Source organism: Aristolochia californica, unplaced genomic scaffold (assembly GCF_029961685.1).
Source record: "Aristolochia californica isolate CCGP_79_NKW_82.1479 unplaced genomic scaffold, dmAriCali1.0.hap1 SCAF_10, whole genome shotgun sequence".
In the NCBI taxonomy this organism is placed as follows: Eukaryota; Viridiplantae; Streptophyta; class Magnoliopsida; order Piperales; family Aristolochiaceae; genus Aristolochia; species Aristolochia californica.
In genome coordinates, this window is record NW_027181771.1 from 31,931,879 (window position 1) to 31,947,510 (window position 15,632).

At 38.2% G+C, this 15,632-nt stretch overlaps 2 protein-coding genes across 2 annotated transcripts; one reads left to right on the forward strand and one right to left on the reverse strand.

Moving 5' to 3' along the window:
* Positions 1-1,438: 1,438 nt before the first annotated feature.
* Positions 1,439-10,371, forward strand: LOC137936275 (LRR repeats and ubiquitin-like domain-containing protein At2g30105). The gene is made up of 10 exons (XM_068780863.1): positions 1,439-1,989; positions 3,027-3,121; positions 7,133-7,291; positions 7,426-7,536; positions 7,690-7,790; positions 8,854-8,991; positions 9,235-9,283; positions 9,372-9,437; positions 9,801-9,920; positions 10,079-10,371. Exons 1-10 carry the CDS (start codon positions 1,818-1,820, stop codon positions 10,202-10,204), a joined length of 1,137 nt encoding a protein of 378 aa, XP_068636964.1. The 5' UTR covers positions 1,439-1,817; the 3' UTR covers positions 10,205-10,371.
* Positions 10,372-10,520: 149 nt separating this feature from the next.
* On the reverse strand, positions 10,521-15,586 carry LOC137943099 (sister chromatid cohesion 1 protein 1). The gene is made up of 20 exons (XM_068788793.1): positions 15,534-15,586; positions 15,363-15,431; positions 15,219-15,277; positions 15,077-15,121; positions 14,918-14,937; positions 14,734-14,810; positions 14,357-14,462; positions 13,708-13,789; positions 13,399-13,480; positions 13,131-13,231; positions 12,947-13,047; positions 12,698-12,862; positions 12,374-12,542; positions 12,151-12,272; positions 11,929-12,049; positions 11,755-11,845; positions 11,440-11,582; positions 11,243-11,330; positions 10,949-11,061; positions 10,521-10,616 (listed from the first exon to the last, which is right to left on the reverse strand). Exons 1-20 carry the CDS (start codon positions 15,584-15,586, stop codon positions 10,534-10,536), a joined length of 1,890 nt encoding a protein of 629 aa, XP_068644894.1. The 3' UTR covers positions 10,521-10,533.
* Between the last annotated feature and the right edge of the window lie 46 nt (positions 15,587-15,632).

Below are 15,632 nucleotides of genomic sequence, written 5' to 3' on the forward strand. Positions count from 1 at the left end.
TTCTTAATTACTGTTACTGCTCCCAATTTCTGTTTGATTAATTGAGCCAGAAAGGTTCCAATGAAACCCATTTCTTTGCAGTTTCTCTCTTTCTGGGTAATGACAAAAGCTCTTTTATGTTTTATTGCCTCTTTTCCCACTCTTTTGGAGGATTCTGTTTTGATCTTTTTAAGTTCAAATATTGGTTTTCTTTTTGGCCATATTATAAAAACCTGGGTCAAATGGATCTTGGTTGATTGACTCCCAATGAGATTAAACAAAATTGATGGGAAGGGGCCCCCAGGGCCTTCCCATCCTTGATGGCAGGGATGGGGACCCCTCTCTTATCACAAATAAAATACCATGGGTGTCACAAGAGCGGAGAAACAGTCCAAGACTTTGCAATAGAGCATACTAATGTATAATAACTAGTATAATATAAACAAACACCTCGATCGATAGTATTTATTCCATTGGCAAACAACAATATTAGATGGTAAGGAACCCAAAAAGGTTGAATGATTGATTATCTTTGAGGAAAATAAGAGCAACTATTAATCAACTAAAGAGGAAATTGATGGGAGCAATTAGAGTGAAGGGTATTTTCATAAAAAAAAATTATGCTAACAAGTCAATTCACGAGCTAACAAACTGAGTTTGGAAAACCTCGAGCTTGGCTTGTTATACTTAACAAGCTTTATTTAGAATTTGACCTCAAGTAAAAATTGAATTGAGCTGAGCTTTTTTCGAGTGGAGGTCAAATGGTTTGTGAGTCGGTTTGACTTGTTACCACCCCTAATTGTACCTGCATTACTCAATTTCTTAACTAAAATTATGGGTAAAATTATAGGACAAAAAAAATGATACGGTGTTCCTACGTTAACGGTACTTGTCTAAAGTATTCACAATTCATACGGAAGCTTTAATACCGGTGTATGTTCGAGCTTGGTTTAATCTGAATATTTTGAACTCAAACTTGAATTTGAGTTCAGCTTTGAGCCTAAAATTATAATTGAGATCAAGCCCAAAATTTTTGATCGAGTTAGAACTCAAGCTCAAACCTACATTTAAAACTAAAAAATAAAAAAAATTAGTACCCTTGAACTCCAAGCTATCACAATAGAGCATATTAATATATAATAATTAGTTTAATAGACCTAAAAAAGAACAAATATTTCTATTAATAGTGTTTATTTTATTATCAAACAACAACATTAGATGTTGATGAACCCAAAAGGGTCAAAGAAAGATCGATCATCTTTGAAGTAACTAAGAGCAACTATCAACTAATTAAAGTAGGAATTAACAAAAGTAAAATGGTATTTCATAAAAAAAATACGTTAACGAGTCGGCTAACAAGCCAAATTTGGAAAATCGCATGGCTTGTTATACTTAACAAAATTTATTTCAAGTTTGAGCACGCGGATGTCCAAAGGTTTTGAGCCGATTTTGCCTGGTACCACCCCTAATCCAATGAGGTTACCTTGTTCCCTTCCGATGAAGAAAAAGATTCTTGCACAAATATGTAGTTTCCATACTCCAAAACTTCGAAGTTCGGCTGTTTTCTTTACCCTGTGTTTTTCTAAGTGAAAAATAGAACACCCCAGTCGAGCTTTGCAGAATTGCAGGCCACAAGGGGGACGGTGTCAGCTAATCATACCCGCATCTGCCCACCGCAGGTCCCAGCGACTAGAGTACTGATTGTAAGGGAACCGCACGCGAGCGTGACTCATTTATGTGGGGCTTTTCGTCGAACATGTTACTGGTAACCTGTCGTGGAATCGAAGAAAGTTTGAAGGAACTGGCCAAAGGCAGTAAGATTCTAAGAGGAAGAAGCAATGGAAGGGGCTTCTGCCGACTTCTCTGCTTCGAGTATCAATCTCGTGGTGAAATTTATGGGGCGCAATATCCCGGTCACTCTTTCATCGGATTCTACTGTTAAAGACCTCAAATCTGCTCTCCAACCGCTGACAAATGTACTCCCACGCGGACAAAAGCTCATCTTCAAAGGTGCGCGAATTCGTCCTCACTCTGACATGCCTTTTCACTTTTTTTTTTAAAACATAGTCACCAACTATTTCTTTAACTTGTGAATTCGAAATAAATAAGATCTGTTCGGAATTTGTCATTCTTTCAACACTTTTCCTTAACGTTTTCAGGAGAGAAAAAAATTTACCTATGTTCTCTGTTACAGATTCTCTAACTTTTAGGAATGAGTTGGCATGAAGCCGGAGTCAGGAGGAAATATTTTAATTGAGACAATCATATATTTTTCGAAAGTCATTAATTTGAACCATTTAACATGGGATGCCTATCTTCTTCTTCACATTTGGTCCTGGCAGTTGGATTCTTCCTGTATCATCGTCAATTAAGAGATGTTCATCCAGTTTTCCGTAAGAGAAATCATTGCCCCTTCTGCATGCAACTTATACATCCAAAGACCGACTTAGGGAATCAGTTTATGGGCCTTCCCTGCTTTACTCCATCCAGGATTCACCATTTAATAAAGTTGATAAATACTGAAGACGACCATCATCAGCAGAAAAACTATGAAATGCTGTTGATAATCTAGTGAAGGATACGGTATATAGTAAAGATTGCCTCAGTTTAGGTCCAAAGCCCGGTGATACTTGTCCAAGATTGTGTTCTATTATATTTCTAACCATCTCAAACAAAATCTTTCCATATGGAAAGTAACATCGGGTCACTCTATAATGCCATACAACCTTCTATCATGTAAATCTTAACCAAATCCACAGATCCAAAATGGTAAGCCCTACAATGTAGTGTTCTTCTGGAAGATGTTGTTCCTTCTCTCTCTTTCTCTCTCTCCCTCTATGTTCTGAAGGTGCAAATTCATTGTTATTTTTATTGGAACCTTATTGAGGAAAGTTACATTCTTTGAATTTAACCAGACTAACTTTATCCTTTTATTTATCCCTACTTTCTGATTACTCTACTCTTATCATGTAAGCTTTCAGTTGCAAATGTTAAATCTAGTATAGAAAAGTGATTACGAACATCTTAACCTTACTATACTATAACAGGGAAAGTTCTCACTGACACAATGACCTTGAAGTCCTCCCAAGTATCCGATGGATCGAAAGTAATGCTCATGGCTTCTCATGGTTTACACCAAGGGGTAAACTTTACATTCATTCTCTCCTGGCTGTGTACTTTTTTTTTTAATTTTATATTATTTTTAACAGTTTTGTAGTGTTTTTAAGCACCACACTTACCAGTTATGTTAAACCTTAGTAACTTTTATCATAGTTTTCTCTATGATTCATTTATTCACTTCCGTTACAGGTCATGTCACTCATAATAACCTGTCTATTGGTAGATGATTTTTTACAACTTTACCAAGACTTTGGATGTGACAGCCCAAGATCATTGATGTAGTTCCCATGTGTAAGATCTAGCTGAAAAATATCTGAGGACTAGAGATCACCCCAAAATCTCTCATGTTTATGAAAGAAGGAGAAAGAAGTAGAGTTCATTTAAAGAGGCCTGAATCTCTTACTTTAGATTCGTAGAAAGTCTCTCTAAGTTGTAATTTCCTATTTCAAGCCAAATCAAATTAAAAGTTTTATTTGATAGTAACTTATTGTTTTTTTAAGGGAAGTATCACTCAGCAGCTTGCTATTTAGGTAAAGGCTTCAATTAGAAAGTCCTCTTTTAAAAGGAAGTTTCCTATTTTAAGCATGAGTCTTTGCTACTAAACTACGGAAGCATAAACTGAATAACTCTGTAGATTAGAAGATGCTTCCTATTTTGATTTTCTTTTCCAGCAAGTAGATATAGATTTAGAAAATCAGAATTAGAGTCTATTTCCTAGACACCATAGGAATTTCTTATTTTGTTGATTTTTATGCTTATAAAAGTCCCTCATATGTATTTCTCTATTTGTTAGTTTTCTTAGTAGCTGCAGAAACCTAACCTTTTACCATTAAACTTGAATTCAAATTATAGTTTTCTTAGTTGTTTCTGAAATCTAAGGTATTCACACTCTAGAGGAAGCATTCAACTTTGTTATTCTTTAAATATAAACAACTGTGCTCCGTCAATTATGGACTTAGGATTTCCATCCACGACATTGGCAGTGTGCCTCAACTACAGATATTTTTTTGGAGACGCTAAGAATGAACTAGATATCTTAGATTTGAAGGTTCTTCAGCAAATTCCTGGGCCCATATTAGTATGCTTAAATAGGTTCTAGATACATTTTATTTTCTTATATTTTACAACATAAGTAAATTGCTTCCACTCAAGCCATGGTCTTTGGTCAAACTTGCTAAAGGGCATCATATCCGGATTGCAAGTTAAACTTCTCATAGGCTGCATGTATCCCTCTTTGATCTCGCCACATTGTTGATATCATGGTTGAATTGTGTTACTTTCAACTCCTGACACCTGAACTAGTAAATTGCAGCTACATTGAGTAACTTCACTCAGGTTTATTAGGAATCATGAGATATGCCTCCTCACCATACTAGCTGCTACCTCTTGAGCAAGATCAATGTGTGCCAACTGCAACAACACTTCTGAAGACACCAAAAGGAAACTATGGTGGCAATTCATTTGCACTCAACCACTCCTTAGACAATTGTAAACATGTGTTTGATTGTTCCACATAGCTGGTAGAGCTACTTGCAGTTAGTCTTTTGTTATCCCTCTAATGTAATGGCTCGTTAAGTGTCTATAAATAGGAAGGTCAACTATTGGAGAAGTCCCCCCTCTTGACGACTATCTATTGACTCTGTTAAAAGACACCCCTTTTTGTAGGGGTGGCAACTTCCATAGAGATGGCATAAAATTGTAAATATGCAAGCTGGTGTATGTCCTCTTTTTTTTTTTTTTTTTTTTGAAGCATGTAGCCCTAAGGGCATTATAGTCATTGTAAGCACCTTCCTACAACTATAAATACAACCTCAAGGCATGGGGTGAAGCATTCAAGTCTCTTCCTCCTGGCTCAAATTCGTCCATATACCTCTCTTTTTTCCTCTTCCCTCTCTCCCGTGGTTTCTTCTCTCCTCTCTCCCAAGAGCTAGAGTTCCTCTCTTATCTTCTTCCCTTGAGATCTCTTGTGTTTATGTGTTGTCCCTTGAAATCAACAAACTCTATACTTCAACACGGTGATCCTTTTTGTTTACCTCTACTTTTCCTGCAATGATTTGCTTTTCCATGTACTTTTCTCACAAATGATTTTCTTTTTGACTCTTTTTTTAAAAAAATTAAGAATTAGCATAAGATCTCTTCAAGACCAGTTAACTTTTCAGCACCATTAATGTTGAGATCATGTGGCTTCCATATCAGAGAGAGAAGGAAACAATGGGCCTTCCAAGCTTGGTGTGAGGTGGGTAAGGTTGAAGGAGAAGTAACCAAACATGGAGAGAGAAAAGAAGGCACAAACACAAACAATTGTTGGTATTGAAGATCCTAAATGTAGAACTCAGGAGTTAGCATGCAGTCCACACAAGTGACTAAGCATGCAACACACAAAGAGGCGTAATCCTCATTGGTGTCTTATGTTTTTGTTTCCTAGGAGTATATTTCCTTTTTTATCATGTTCTCCTAGTTGGTTTAGCTTTTGGATTAGGTTTTTTCAATCTCATTTTTTAATGAGGATTGGACTTTCCTAAGCTTCTCTTCATTATAAATAAAATAGACAGGATGAGGGGAGAGATGAAGCACACAATTTTCGCTCCTTCTCTCCCATTCTCATTTGCAATCTTCCGTAATTGACAAAACATGAGCTAGGTTTTTCAATCCCCATGTCTACCTATTTCTACTATTCTTCACAATCAAACTAGGCAAAGAAAGGGATGAAATCCCTACTTTCTGCATTTTAACATTCAACAAAAAAGAAATTTATAAAAATTACAAGTCTCTACCTCTGCATATGCCCTCTATGAACAACTTTGCCCCCAATGATTAATAAAGCTACTCTATTTAATGAAAACAAGCACACTACTATTTTGGTTCAGGCTTGGCCCCACAAAACCATGATTATCTACCATGTTTCTGTGTTGACTTCCACGGTAGCCCACTGTATGACGGGGGTCACTCTGGATCAGGTAGTCCTTTCACCTTTTTTTATGACTCTCACTCCGGTACCGTGAAGCACTTTTCATACGTTGCCCCCCCCCCTTCCCCTTTAGGATTACCCTACCCATTTCCTCGCCACTTTTGGGAGAGAGTCACATACTAGTTACTCCAACTTTACCATATGGTTTGATTATCTTGGAGTATATGATTGGATACACCAAAGAGAGTACTGACCTGAGAGTACATGCAGGTGTCAGTAATTGTTGTGTGAGACAATCAAACATTCAAAATTTGTTGTTCCACTCTAGGAGTTTGAGTGTAACCAAGTTCCATTCACTCAAATTGTGTTACTATTAAACTATTTGGTTGTTGTTGAACGAATCCTTGGAGTAGACACCACACGGGCCTTACAAGGATTAGGCTGCTTGACAATGGACAGAAGGATTTTTTAGGAGTCATGATGTTTAAATAATCTTCTCCTTCTCTATTTCTTTTGGAATAACTGATTCTACAAAAGCCAACTTTCTGACGTTCGAAAGTATTTAAACTTTAAGGACAGTCTTTCTAGCCCTTTGGGAGTAGAGGGAGTCACTAAGGTGATGATGTCGTGAAAAAACGGTTCCAAACTGCCATGCTCATTTAGTTTTCTTCTTTTTCACTTTCATTCTTTGCTATCTTTGGCTTGTGGTACTCTCTCCTTCAGGAATTCTCTTCTTAATTGATCCCCGCTTCTCATTGCCATAATAATATCCACAAAAAAAAAAAAGACTGCCATGGCATTTTTGGCACTTCTTTCGAGTACTTTGGAACATTGGCATGGACCTTGGAAGGAAATTTACTCGAAACTCCAACTCAACAAGTAGCTGACTCAATAGATCAGCTAAGGAACGGGATGATTTCACATATTCTTCCCTTCCTTTTCGTTAGTTTGTTTTTCCTCCCTGCCCTTGCACTACTGGCTAGCTTATTATCTTCTTCTTTTTTCTCTTTTGCTTAACCCAAAGGCTCTCTACTCTTCATTCTGATTCATTGTATTTGATACATCCTCACTTTCAAGCATTGTTTTGATGTATTATGGCTCGCCTAATATGATATCCTTCAACAGGAAGGTCCTATCACTCGAGAAGTATCTGCTTCTTCCAACATGAGGAGGACAACTGACAGCAGGACTGTGCAGGCTAAGACTGAGATACCAATTCAGAAAACCCGTTTAGAACGTTGGAAGGTGACTGGTGTTGTAGCCTTGTCAGAATGCTGCTTGAAGGTAAATATTTACTCATAAGAAGGGATCATGGTCATTGTTTGACTTATTGTTTTGAAGTGCTTGTTTGGAAGTTGAATTTCCTGCAATTATCGATAGGCCAGTAAATTTTTGTCCTTATTGTTATAAATTGAAAGGTTATACCTGAGGAAGTCTGGATGTGTGGACCATCTGTCAGAGTATTAGACATCAGTAACAACTCTATCCAAGAATTACCGGCTAAAATTGGATTATTGGTGTCTGTCCAGGTAACCCTTATTTTTTCCAGCATTTTATTTTTAAGTCAGTCTTTCAGTAGTTGATACATACATGAAGAATATAGCTTGCTCCAATGATTTAGAAAACAGAGAATTTTACTCTCGTTGAATGTGGTTTGGGCTGTCACGTTTTGTCTTTTGTAGAAATTGCTCCTGAATGCTAATGAAATCTTGGACGGAAGCATTTGCTGGGAAGGTTTTACATCTATGAAGTTTCTAACTGTTCTGTCTCTGGCTCAAAACCAGTAAGTGATAGTTGTAGAAAACCTATTCTCGGTACTCGTTCTATTTCATGTATATTTTATTTTTCATACATCTTGGTTGTTTAAGTTAGAGAGATTTATTGCCCGAGTTTCTGAAATATCTTTCTTCCTATGTTCATTTTGGATTTGCTTATTGTGAGTTGCAGCTAGATTCACCTTTAGTTCTGTCTTTATTGCCCGAGTTTCTGAAATATCTTTCTTCCTATGTTCATTTTAGATTTGCTTATTGTGATTTACAGCTAGATTCACCTTTAGTTCTGTTTAGGCATGATGCTCTAGTCATAAAATTGTTCTATGCTTCATTTTTGAGCAATCGCTGAGTATTAATAGATGAATCAAGTTGGTATGGCAAGCCAAGTTTTGTAGATGAGAACTTTTGTGACCCTAAAATTTAATTGGGTGCTTCCATTTGTTTAACCTTGTTTGGTAGTTCTCTATCTATTGGCAGGTGAATGAACATGGACTTTCTGCTATTTACTCAGAATGCTTAGATATGAACTCTAACTTTCTGAGTAAAATTTATATGGGAGGATATTAAGGCCTAGTTAGTGCACTGGGAATGTTAGGAGAGAGTGAATTCTCTAGAAAAAGTGCCCAAAGTGCATTAGTGAATAGTTTAGGTAGAATAATAATTGCTTAGAGAATGTGAATCATCTTGTTTATGCATAAAAATAGAGGAACTGATATTCCACTGCCTTTGGTAAAACTTCACTTCCTGTAGAGCAAGTTTTATGTGAAACGAGGTAATACAATTCCATCCTTTATCCCACCACCAATTTGAATGAAGGTTTAGTGTCTCTACTTTTTCTGTCACACTTTCCACTTACGTACACTGCATAAACAATGTATTCTCTAGATAGCCCTGGAATTAATTTTCACTCTCTTTTACTAGGTGTTCTACTTTCTCTTTGCACTAACCCCTCTTCTCATTTTCACTTTCCATTGAAAAAATTAACATCTGTAAAATTTAATATTCTCCTCAAGGGACACGTCTGTTGCTTTAGAATGTTCCCTCTGATTATCAGCTAATGTACCATATATACAGTTTAACTACTTTGCCTGCTGCATTGGGAGCTTTGAGTTCTTTGCAACAACTTCATATTTCCAACAACAAGCTCACTGGTTTGCCAGATGAAATTGGACTTCTCTCTCAACTTCAAATATTGAAAGCAAACAACAACAGGTATTACTTCAACATAGGTGATATATTGTAATTCTGTGCATTTAGGTTGCTCCATTTCTGCATAGAAAAGTTATCCAGTTATATTCTGTGATTTCTCAGGCTTTGTTAGATTTTCTGTCCAGTGGCCCTTTTAATGTGATACTGTGTACCTTATGTACACTGGCAATTTAACTCTTACCACTGAAATAAACAATCTGTCTCTTTAACTTTTTCCTTTGATTCTATTCTTTCTTTTGTTGACAGGATAAGCTCATTACCTTCAAGTATGGGAAATTGTGGTGCTCTTGTTGAAGTAATCTTGCAACCTAAGAGTTCCAAATAAAAAGTCACCTTGATTCTAGGAACAAAAGTTTATTTGTTTAGCTCTGAACATGTTGCAGGTTGATTTTTCATCCAATCTTCTTGTGGAGTTGCCGCAAACATTTGGAAGTTTGTCTAACTTGAAGGTCCATCCCCTTTACCTTTTCTTTAATATTTAACTTGATTTTCATTTGTTAGTCCCTTTTTTCACTGTAACCTGGTAGCGGAGTGAGGTGATAAAATACTTGAATCTGATTTCACCTACTCCTTGTGAAGCTTCTTTGTTCTTTACGGTTTTGTTGTCATCTGTAAGTCGGTCCCTTTTTTTCACGTAATGGCAATGATTTTTTATTTGGTGTAATGCAGCATGATAAATTATTTTAAAAGCACTTAATGCTACACAATAGCTTCCAGATAATGCCAGATATTATACTTTTTTTTTGGAGGGGGGGGGGAGGTTGGGGGTTGGAGGAGGGGAGGATGTTATACCTTTGCTTTCTTTAATGCAGACATTGGTCTTGGGTAACAATGCGCTCAAATCTCTGCCACCCACGCTATTCAAAATGTGCTCACAGCTATCAACACTAGATCTACATCGTACGGAGATCACAAATGATCTTCTTCGCCAGGTATAATTTCCTCACCTTGACTTTTTCTCAGGAGCTGCTGAAATTGTTTATGATGGCCTAGTCCAGTATATGGTCTTCGAGCTATGTTAAGGTGTAGAGAATCCATATCCTTTCTCCAACCCTGTTTGAACGTTTTTTTCACCTAATGGTCATGACAGTTTGAAGGATGGGAAGCTTTTGATGAGAGACGTCGGTCAAAGCATCAAAAGCAGCTGGATTTCAGGGTTGGATTTGCATCCGGATTTGATGAAGGTGCAGATGAAAATAATCGTCCAAATTATTGACTAAAAGGCTGAAGGTAAAGAAACCAACCTTGACTTTGCCATCCACAATAAGTCAAAAAGAGTATAGTCTTGTTATTGCTTTCTGTAGGAATCTTGTGACTATTATAGAAATATTGATCAAAACTGATTTGCAGCGGGCATTCATTCATAATTGTTATTCAAAGCAGTAAAGAACTGGTAAAGCTAGAGCTAGTAATAGAGGTAACCATTACTACTAAATCTAACTAATACACGAAGTAGACAATCAAAGCTAGTTAGTCTAACTAGATGTTAAACCTAGCTAAATGAAAGTGGGAAAATGGCAGAGTACCCGGAGCAAATATGTCCATTTACATCTTTCGTCCTCTTGAGATGAAGATGTCTCCATACGCCACTTTCTGTTCGACTTTCAAAACCTCAGAGGTAGCCAGAACTGCATCTCAACAGGAAAGCGGAAAAAATATCAAATTAGTTGATTCAGTCCAAATTTTTTGGCTGGGAATGCTTTTAAAAAGACCTCTATTTGACAGGCTCTCGTAGTGTTTCAATCTCTGGGCGCTACTACTTTACTACAAGTAAATTATCTAGACTTGTAAGCAATTTATGTATTGTGCTTCATTTCTTGTGGAAGCCCTTGCGGTCCTGATCAAGTAAATTTCTTTATTGTTTTAATTGATGTTTAGAAACGCTTGAGTTCGTTCTAGTCTGAAGAACATTATGCAAAATCAGCTAGTAAAACAGAATACAGATGTAATATTTCCATACCGCATGTGTGGTAAAATAACTGGGCAGCCTTTTTACGGTTCATTCCATGCGCCAATTGGTTGAGAGATTCAAGTCGGGGTGCATCAGGAGCGTCGAAATGCATCTTCAGATGCCTACAAATCGAAGACGAGACAATAAAAATTGTTAACTTGCTTCTTAATTTTTCCTAGACTCTTGTCGGAATTGGAAATGTCATTAAATGCCCACTTTCTGACCAGCAGTTACAATGGTTTAACAAATAATCCCAACTCAAATGGTTAAGATTGTCAAGATGAAAGAGCAGAGGGTGCTCACGTATGAATAGTGCGGGTGATCCCAGCAACCCATGGTTCGGAGGCTGAGGGAACAGGCGTCTGAGTGAGTCCAGTTTCTACGATCAGTTCTGCGATATCAAAATGGTTAACTAGACAAATACTAGAGCCTCTGTAGCAACAGATATAGCACATAGGCCGGATATGGCATATCAGTTTTGTTATTTGTCTCAGACTTACCTGTCGCTGGGGTTAATTCGTACTCAGAGATTCGTCTCAGCTTATGCAAACCCGCCTCCCTTGCTTGCCATGGATTCTCTTCATAGACTGGGTCAAGGCCGCCGGAGCTCTTCCTTGATGAGGAGCTGTGTCTTATCTTTGATCTGTCCACAATCATAATTTACTTCTACGATTTTATACTGGCTCAGATCCTACTAACGGTTAGCAAAAGTGACTTTGCCAGAGAATTTATTCTCCAAAGAACTTCTCTAAATATATGCCACATTTAAGAGAGAAAAAAAAAATTATCGTCTTGAATGTTTTATGGCTACTAACCTGTCTAAAGGCAGCTCAGGGTCCATGTCCATCAGAAGGGAATTTTGTCCCGAAGAAGCACTGGGAATTGTACCTTCTCCTGCTGTAGATCCTGCAAATCCAAGGATACATTTACGATTCCATGAATGAATAGTATGACATCGATTGTACGCAGAGAAGGGTCACTGTGGATACCAGAACTCCCTGGTGTTACAAGACGGCTCATTTTCGCTGCAACATCCTCATGTTGCATATTGACATGGATGGGCATACCCTTCTCGATAGAGAATTGTAGCTCTTGGAACCCGTCTCCACTCTGAAAATCATGAAAAGGCTGGCAAGCGAAACACTTTGTATCAGGTTTCATAAAAAAAAAAAAAAAAAAAAGCTATTGTAGTTGTATCTTAATTTGTATACTATTCGAGGAAGAGAGCTTTGCTTCACAGAATGACTGACAAATTCATGCGTATCCTGCGGAATTGGTCTCTCTCTTGCTGGGGGTGACAGAGGCTCCTGCGGTGTCTCCGAGGAAATTCTACCTGCGGTAACATGATAATTGATATTTCAGTTTCATTTCCATAGTTAAACCATATCAAACGATCATATTTTGATGCCACTGGGGGAGAAGAAGCCAACGTACGTGAAGCTGAATCAGGTTGGGGCAGCACATTGGAACACCTCCGCCAGAGATCCAAAAGTGGAGCTGGATAATGAATTTGTCCAGTAGCCGTTTCGAAGGCCGAAATAAGGGCCACGGGTGGAAGCTCCATCAGGTTGCTGACTTTCAAAGAAAAGAAGGGGTGAAGCATCTGCGTAGTTTGTTCAGAATTTAGTTGGGAATAGTCTTAAAGGTACATGAGCTTCAATGGTGCATGGCATCAAAGGAAGGATAAAGATAAATATTGTATCAATCGCCAATATGTAAAAAGCAGAATGTACAGGTTCGTTTAAGACTTGAACGTACCTTTCTCTTTCTCCCTCTTCTTAAGACAATGTCCGAGCTGCATCGAATCCAATTCTGGTATATATGACCTGAGATGATGGTTTGCTCCGTATCCATTAGAACGACTGGTGGCATTCCTTTTGCTTTTCTTTTTGTACGAAATCGCCTTTGAGGATCCTGCTCGGCCTGTTTAGTCTATATAGTTAATAAAATTATTTTTTATCTTTCTTGAATTATTATGTCAAAATAATAGATTCGCAGGTACACAACCTTGCCATCTCTATTCCTGTCTTCTGATTGTGGTTCATATGGGTGGTCATGTCGCCTTTCTTGGCTTATGTCTGCCGCATCTGGGTAAAAAATGTTAGAACCTACAGTTGTATGAAGGTTCTAGGTAGCTTGCAAAAATGAAAGCTAATTGGAATTAGAACGGTAACAATGGCCGCTGACTGACCTTGTGGACGCTGCTCTGGGAGAGGAGACATGAGAGTAGGAACTTGCAGGTAGTCTGACTGAGTGAAAGTGGCACGATCTTCTTCTTCTATCGTATCAAACCTGTCAATTTACAGATTGGTAGCGATATTTTGGCACAATAAGTAACAAATAAGTTGACCTTTCCGTTTAATGAGTGCAAAAAAGTGGATCTGAACAGGGTAAAAAGACTAAATTTGAGCGCAAGCAAAAACTGCACGAGTAGAGACCCTTTGAAACACCCATCCTACCTGTCATTCCGGTTAAATACATGATCTGTTGCGCGCATTTGCACACTGACGTCTTCAACAAGAGTTATATTCTCCATATCAGCTGACAGTAAAAAGAGAATTAGAGGAATTCGTTAGCAGCAAACATATTCATGGGATTTGGAAGAGACAGACAAGGGATGAACGCGAACAAGAAAGTTTCCTTTACTTTCATCTTCACCACCCCGTCATGGAAATGCTGATTGACATGGCTGTCAAAGGGCTAGCCTCAATTTCCCTGCGGCGAAAGAGGTCGGCTACCAGGGATGAAAGCGTCAGGCATATATATACCTTGATGATGGTGATGATGCTGTAAGAGGTCGTCCTCGTCTGGGTTGATGTTGATGTATGCTTCATCAACACTATCAAGTCCCTGAAGATAAAAATCGAAGTTTCATTTAGCTTTTATATATTTGACGCCAGGATCATGATACAAAGCCAGTCAACTTCTGTAACATCAATTCGATAACTCCCCTTCAGTGAATGGTCTTAACCATTAAAGGACCTATTTAAACAGTATCGAATTCATGTTATAAGAATTTGCTTGTCTAGCCAGAGCCGGAAATCCCACTCCTAATTTCAGCAATTTCCCAAAGAGGCATAATTCTTAAGGCGCGAGGCAAAAGAACCACCGCGTACTTTCTTTTGCCTCTGGAACAGATTTCTGTCGCAAGATATTAACGAGAATGCCAGTGCTGATATCACAACAATGCCCTCCTAATCGTTAAAGGCTACTTCTGTCATTTAACGTCAGGAACTCATGCAAAATGCGTGTGATCAAGGCCCATTATCGAGACTCAGGTGGCGAAATATTTACGAGTGAAAGATTTGCCGGCGCGCAATATTCAGTTTAATTTAAATGACTTAAGTACCCTCAAATTAAATTCGTTCCTTAAGCTTAATATAAAAGGGTATAATAGTAAAAGGAGAATAAAAGTACCATGTTCAAAACGCTGGTAAACGAGGTCGTTGCAGCAGCGTTGGAGAAATGAAGAGGCTGCTCGATTTCCATGTCTTCGTTGTCCTGCAGCGTAACTGCTTCGTACCTACAGAAAAATGAAAATGGAAAAAAAGATCAACGAAAATTCCATCGGATTTGATCTTCTTAACCGTGCCAGACTGCCAGTGACACTGAGATGGTGTGAAGTCATAGGCAATCCGCCTTCTTCAGCTATTTTTGTCCGCCAGCAATCTTCGCAATGGGAAAGACGAGGATATTTTCAGTTCGCAGGGAGAAAAGCAAGGAAGTATAACCGTGTAATGTTGGAAAAATAATGTAAAATCAAACTGTTAGACATGGAGGGAAGAGAAGCTAACTTGGCTTTCTGTCTACCCTTGGGAAGGACGGTGGGATCCGGAGCTGATTTCGTCTTCCGTGCCTCGTTGTTCTCTACCTGCAAGGATACTTCTCTTTCGTAAGCAACCAGATAATGACTTCGTAGAGAACATGCAACAAATTCAAGAAGAAGAATCATAATAACAGGATAGAAACACTAATTACCAGCATTCGAGTGACGTCGTCTGGATACAGCGACGGAGAAAAAGAAGAAAAAAAAAACGATGTCAGATGATAATCCGAATATAAATTATTGAAGAATTGTTGGGATGCTAAGAAAGAGCAGGATGAGATTTGTCTCTGGATGGGAGAGTTCACACATACCATACAACAGTTTCACCTTTCTCCCATACACGATCACCACACCTCCTGAAAATTCCTCAACGTTTTAAATACGAGAAGCAAGACCGGAATGAAAAGTGACTATTGGAGAACTCATTTTTTCTTTTATTGTTCCGCCTCTTACCCATAAGAATGCCAGAGAGTCTAAGCGCCATAGGCACAGACGGATTCAGTATCTCCTCACTGCAGATCACAAAAACAAAATAAACAATGAAGCATAAAAAACCACCGGTGGATGGAAAATACAAATTGAAAACTTAAAACTCACCAGATCTTTATGATATTTAACTGATCAAGCTTCCTTCTATTGATCTTTGCATGCATCGTAGCTGCCATCCTGCATTTCAGACCGGAAATCATTCTCAAACAGAACCAATTCGTAGCTAACCAAACCTAAGAAATGTGACTGAACAAGTCATAACCAGCGATATCTGGTTACCAAATCTGTCCCATAGGAGCTTTCCTAGCCAGGAGCTGGTGAGAGTAGAACATCTTTCCAAAGAACTAGATCCACCTTTCCTCCCTTTGAGAGAGAAAG

Bases quoted from the DNA above. Each gene is read 5' to 3' on its own strand.
- LOC137943099 (XM_068788793.1), bottom strand. From the start codon at position 15,586: ATGTTCTACTCTCACCAGCTCCTGGCTAGGAAAGCTCCTATGGGACAG. The intron at 14,938-15,076 runs GTATGTGTGAAC...CGCTGTATCCAG, and splicing joins AAAGGTGAAACTGTTGTATG to ACGACGTCACTCGAATGCTG. The intron at 13,232-13,398 runs GTAGGATGGGTG...GTAAATTGACAG, and splicing joins GTATTTAACCGGAATGACAG to GTTTGATACGATAGAAGAAG.
- LOC137936275 (XM_068780863.1), top strand. From the start codon at position 1,818: ATGGAAGGGGCTTCTGCCGACTTCTCTGCTTCGAGTATCAATCTCGTG. The intron at 7,537-7,689 runs GTAACCCTTATT...TGTCTTTTGTAG, and splicing joins GATTATTGGTGTCTGTCCAG to AAATTGCTCCTGAATGCTAA. The intron at 7,791-8,853 runs GTAAGTGATAGT...CCATATATACAG, and splicing joins CTGTCTCTGGCTCAAAACCA to TTTAACTACTTTGCCTGCTG.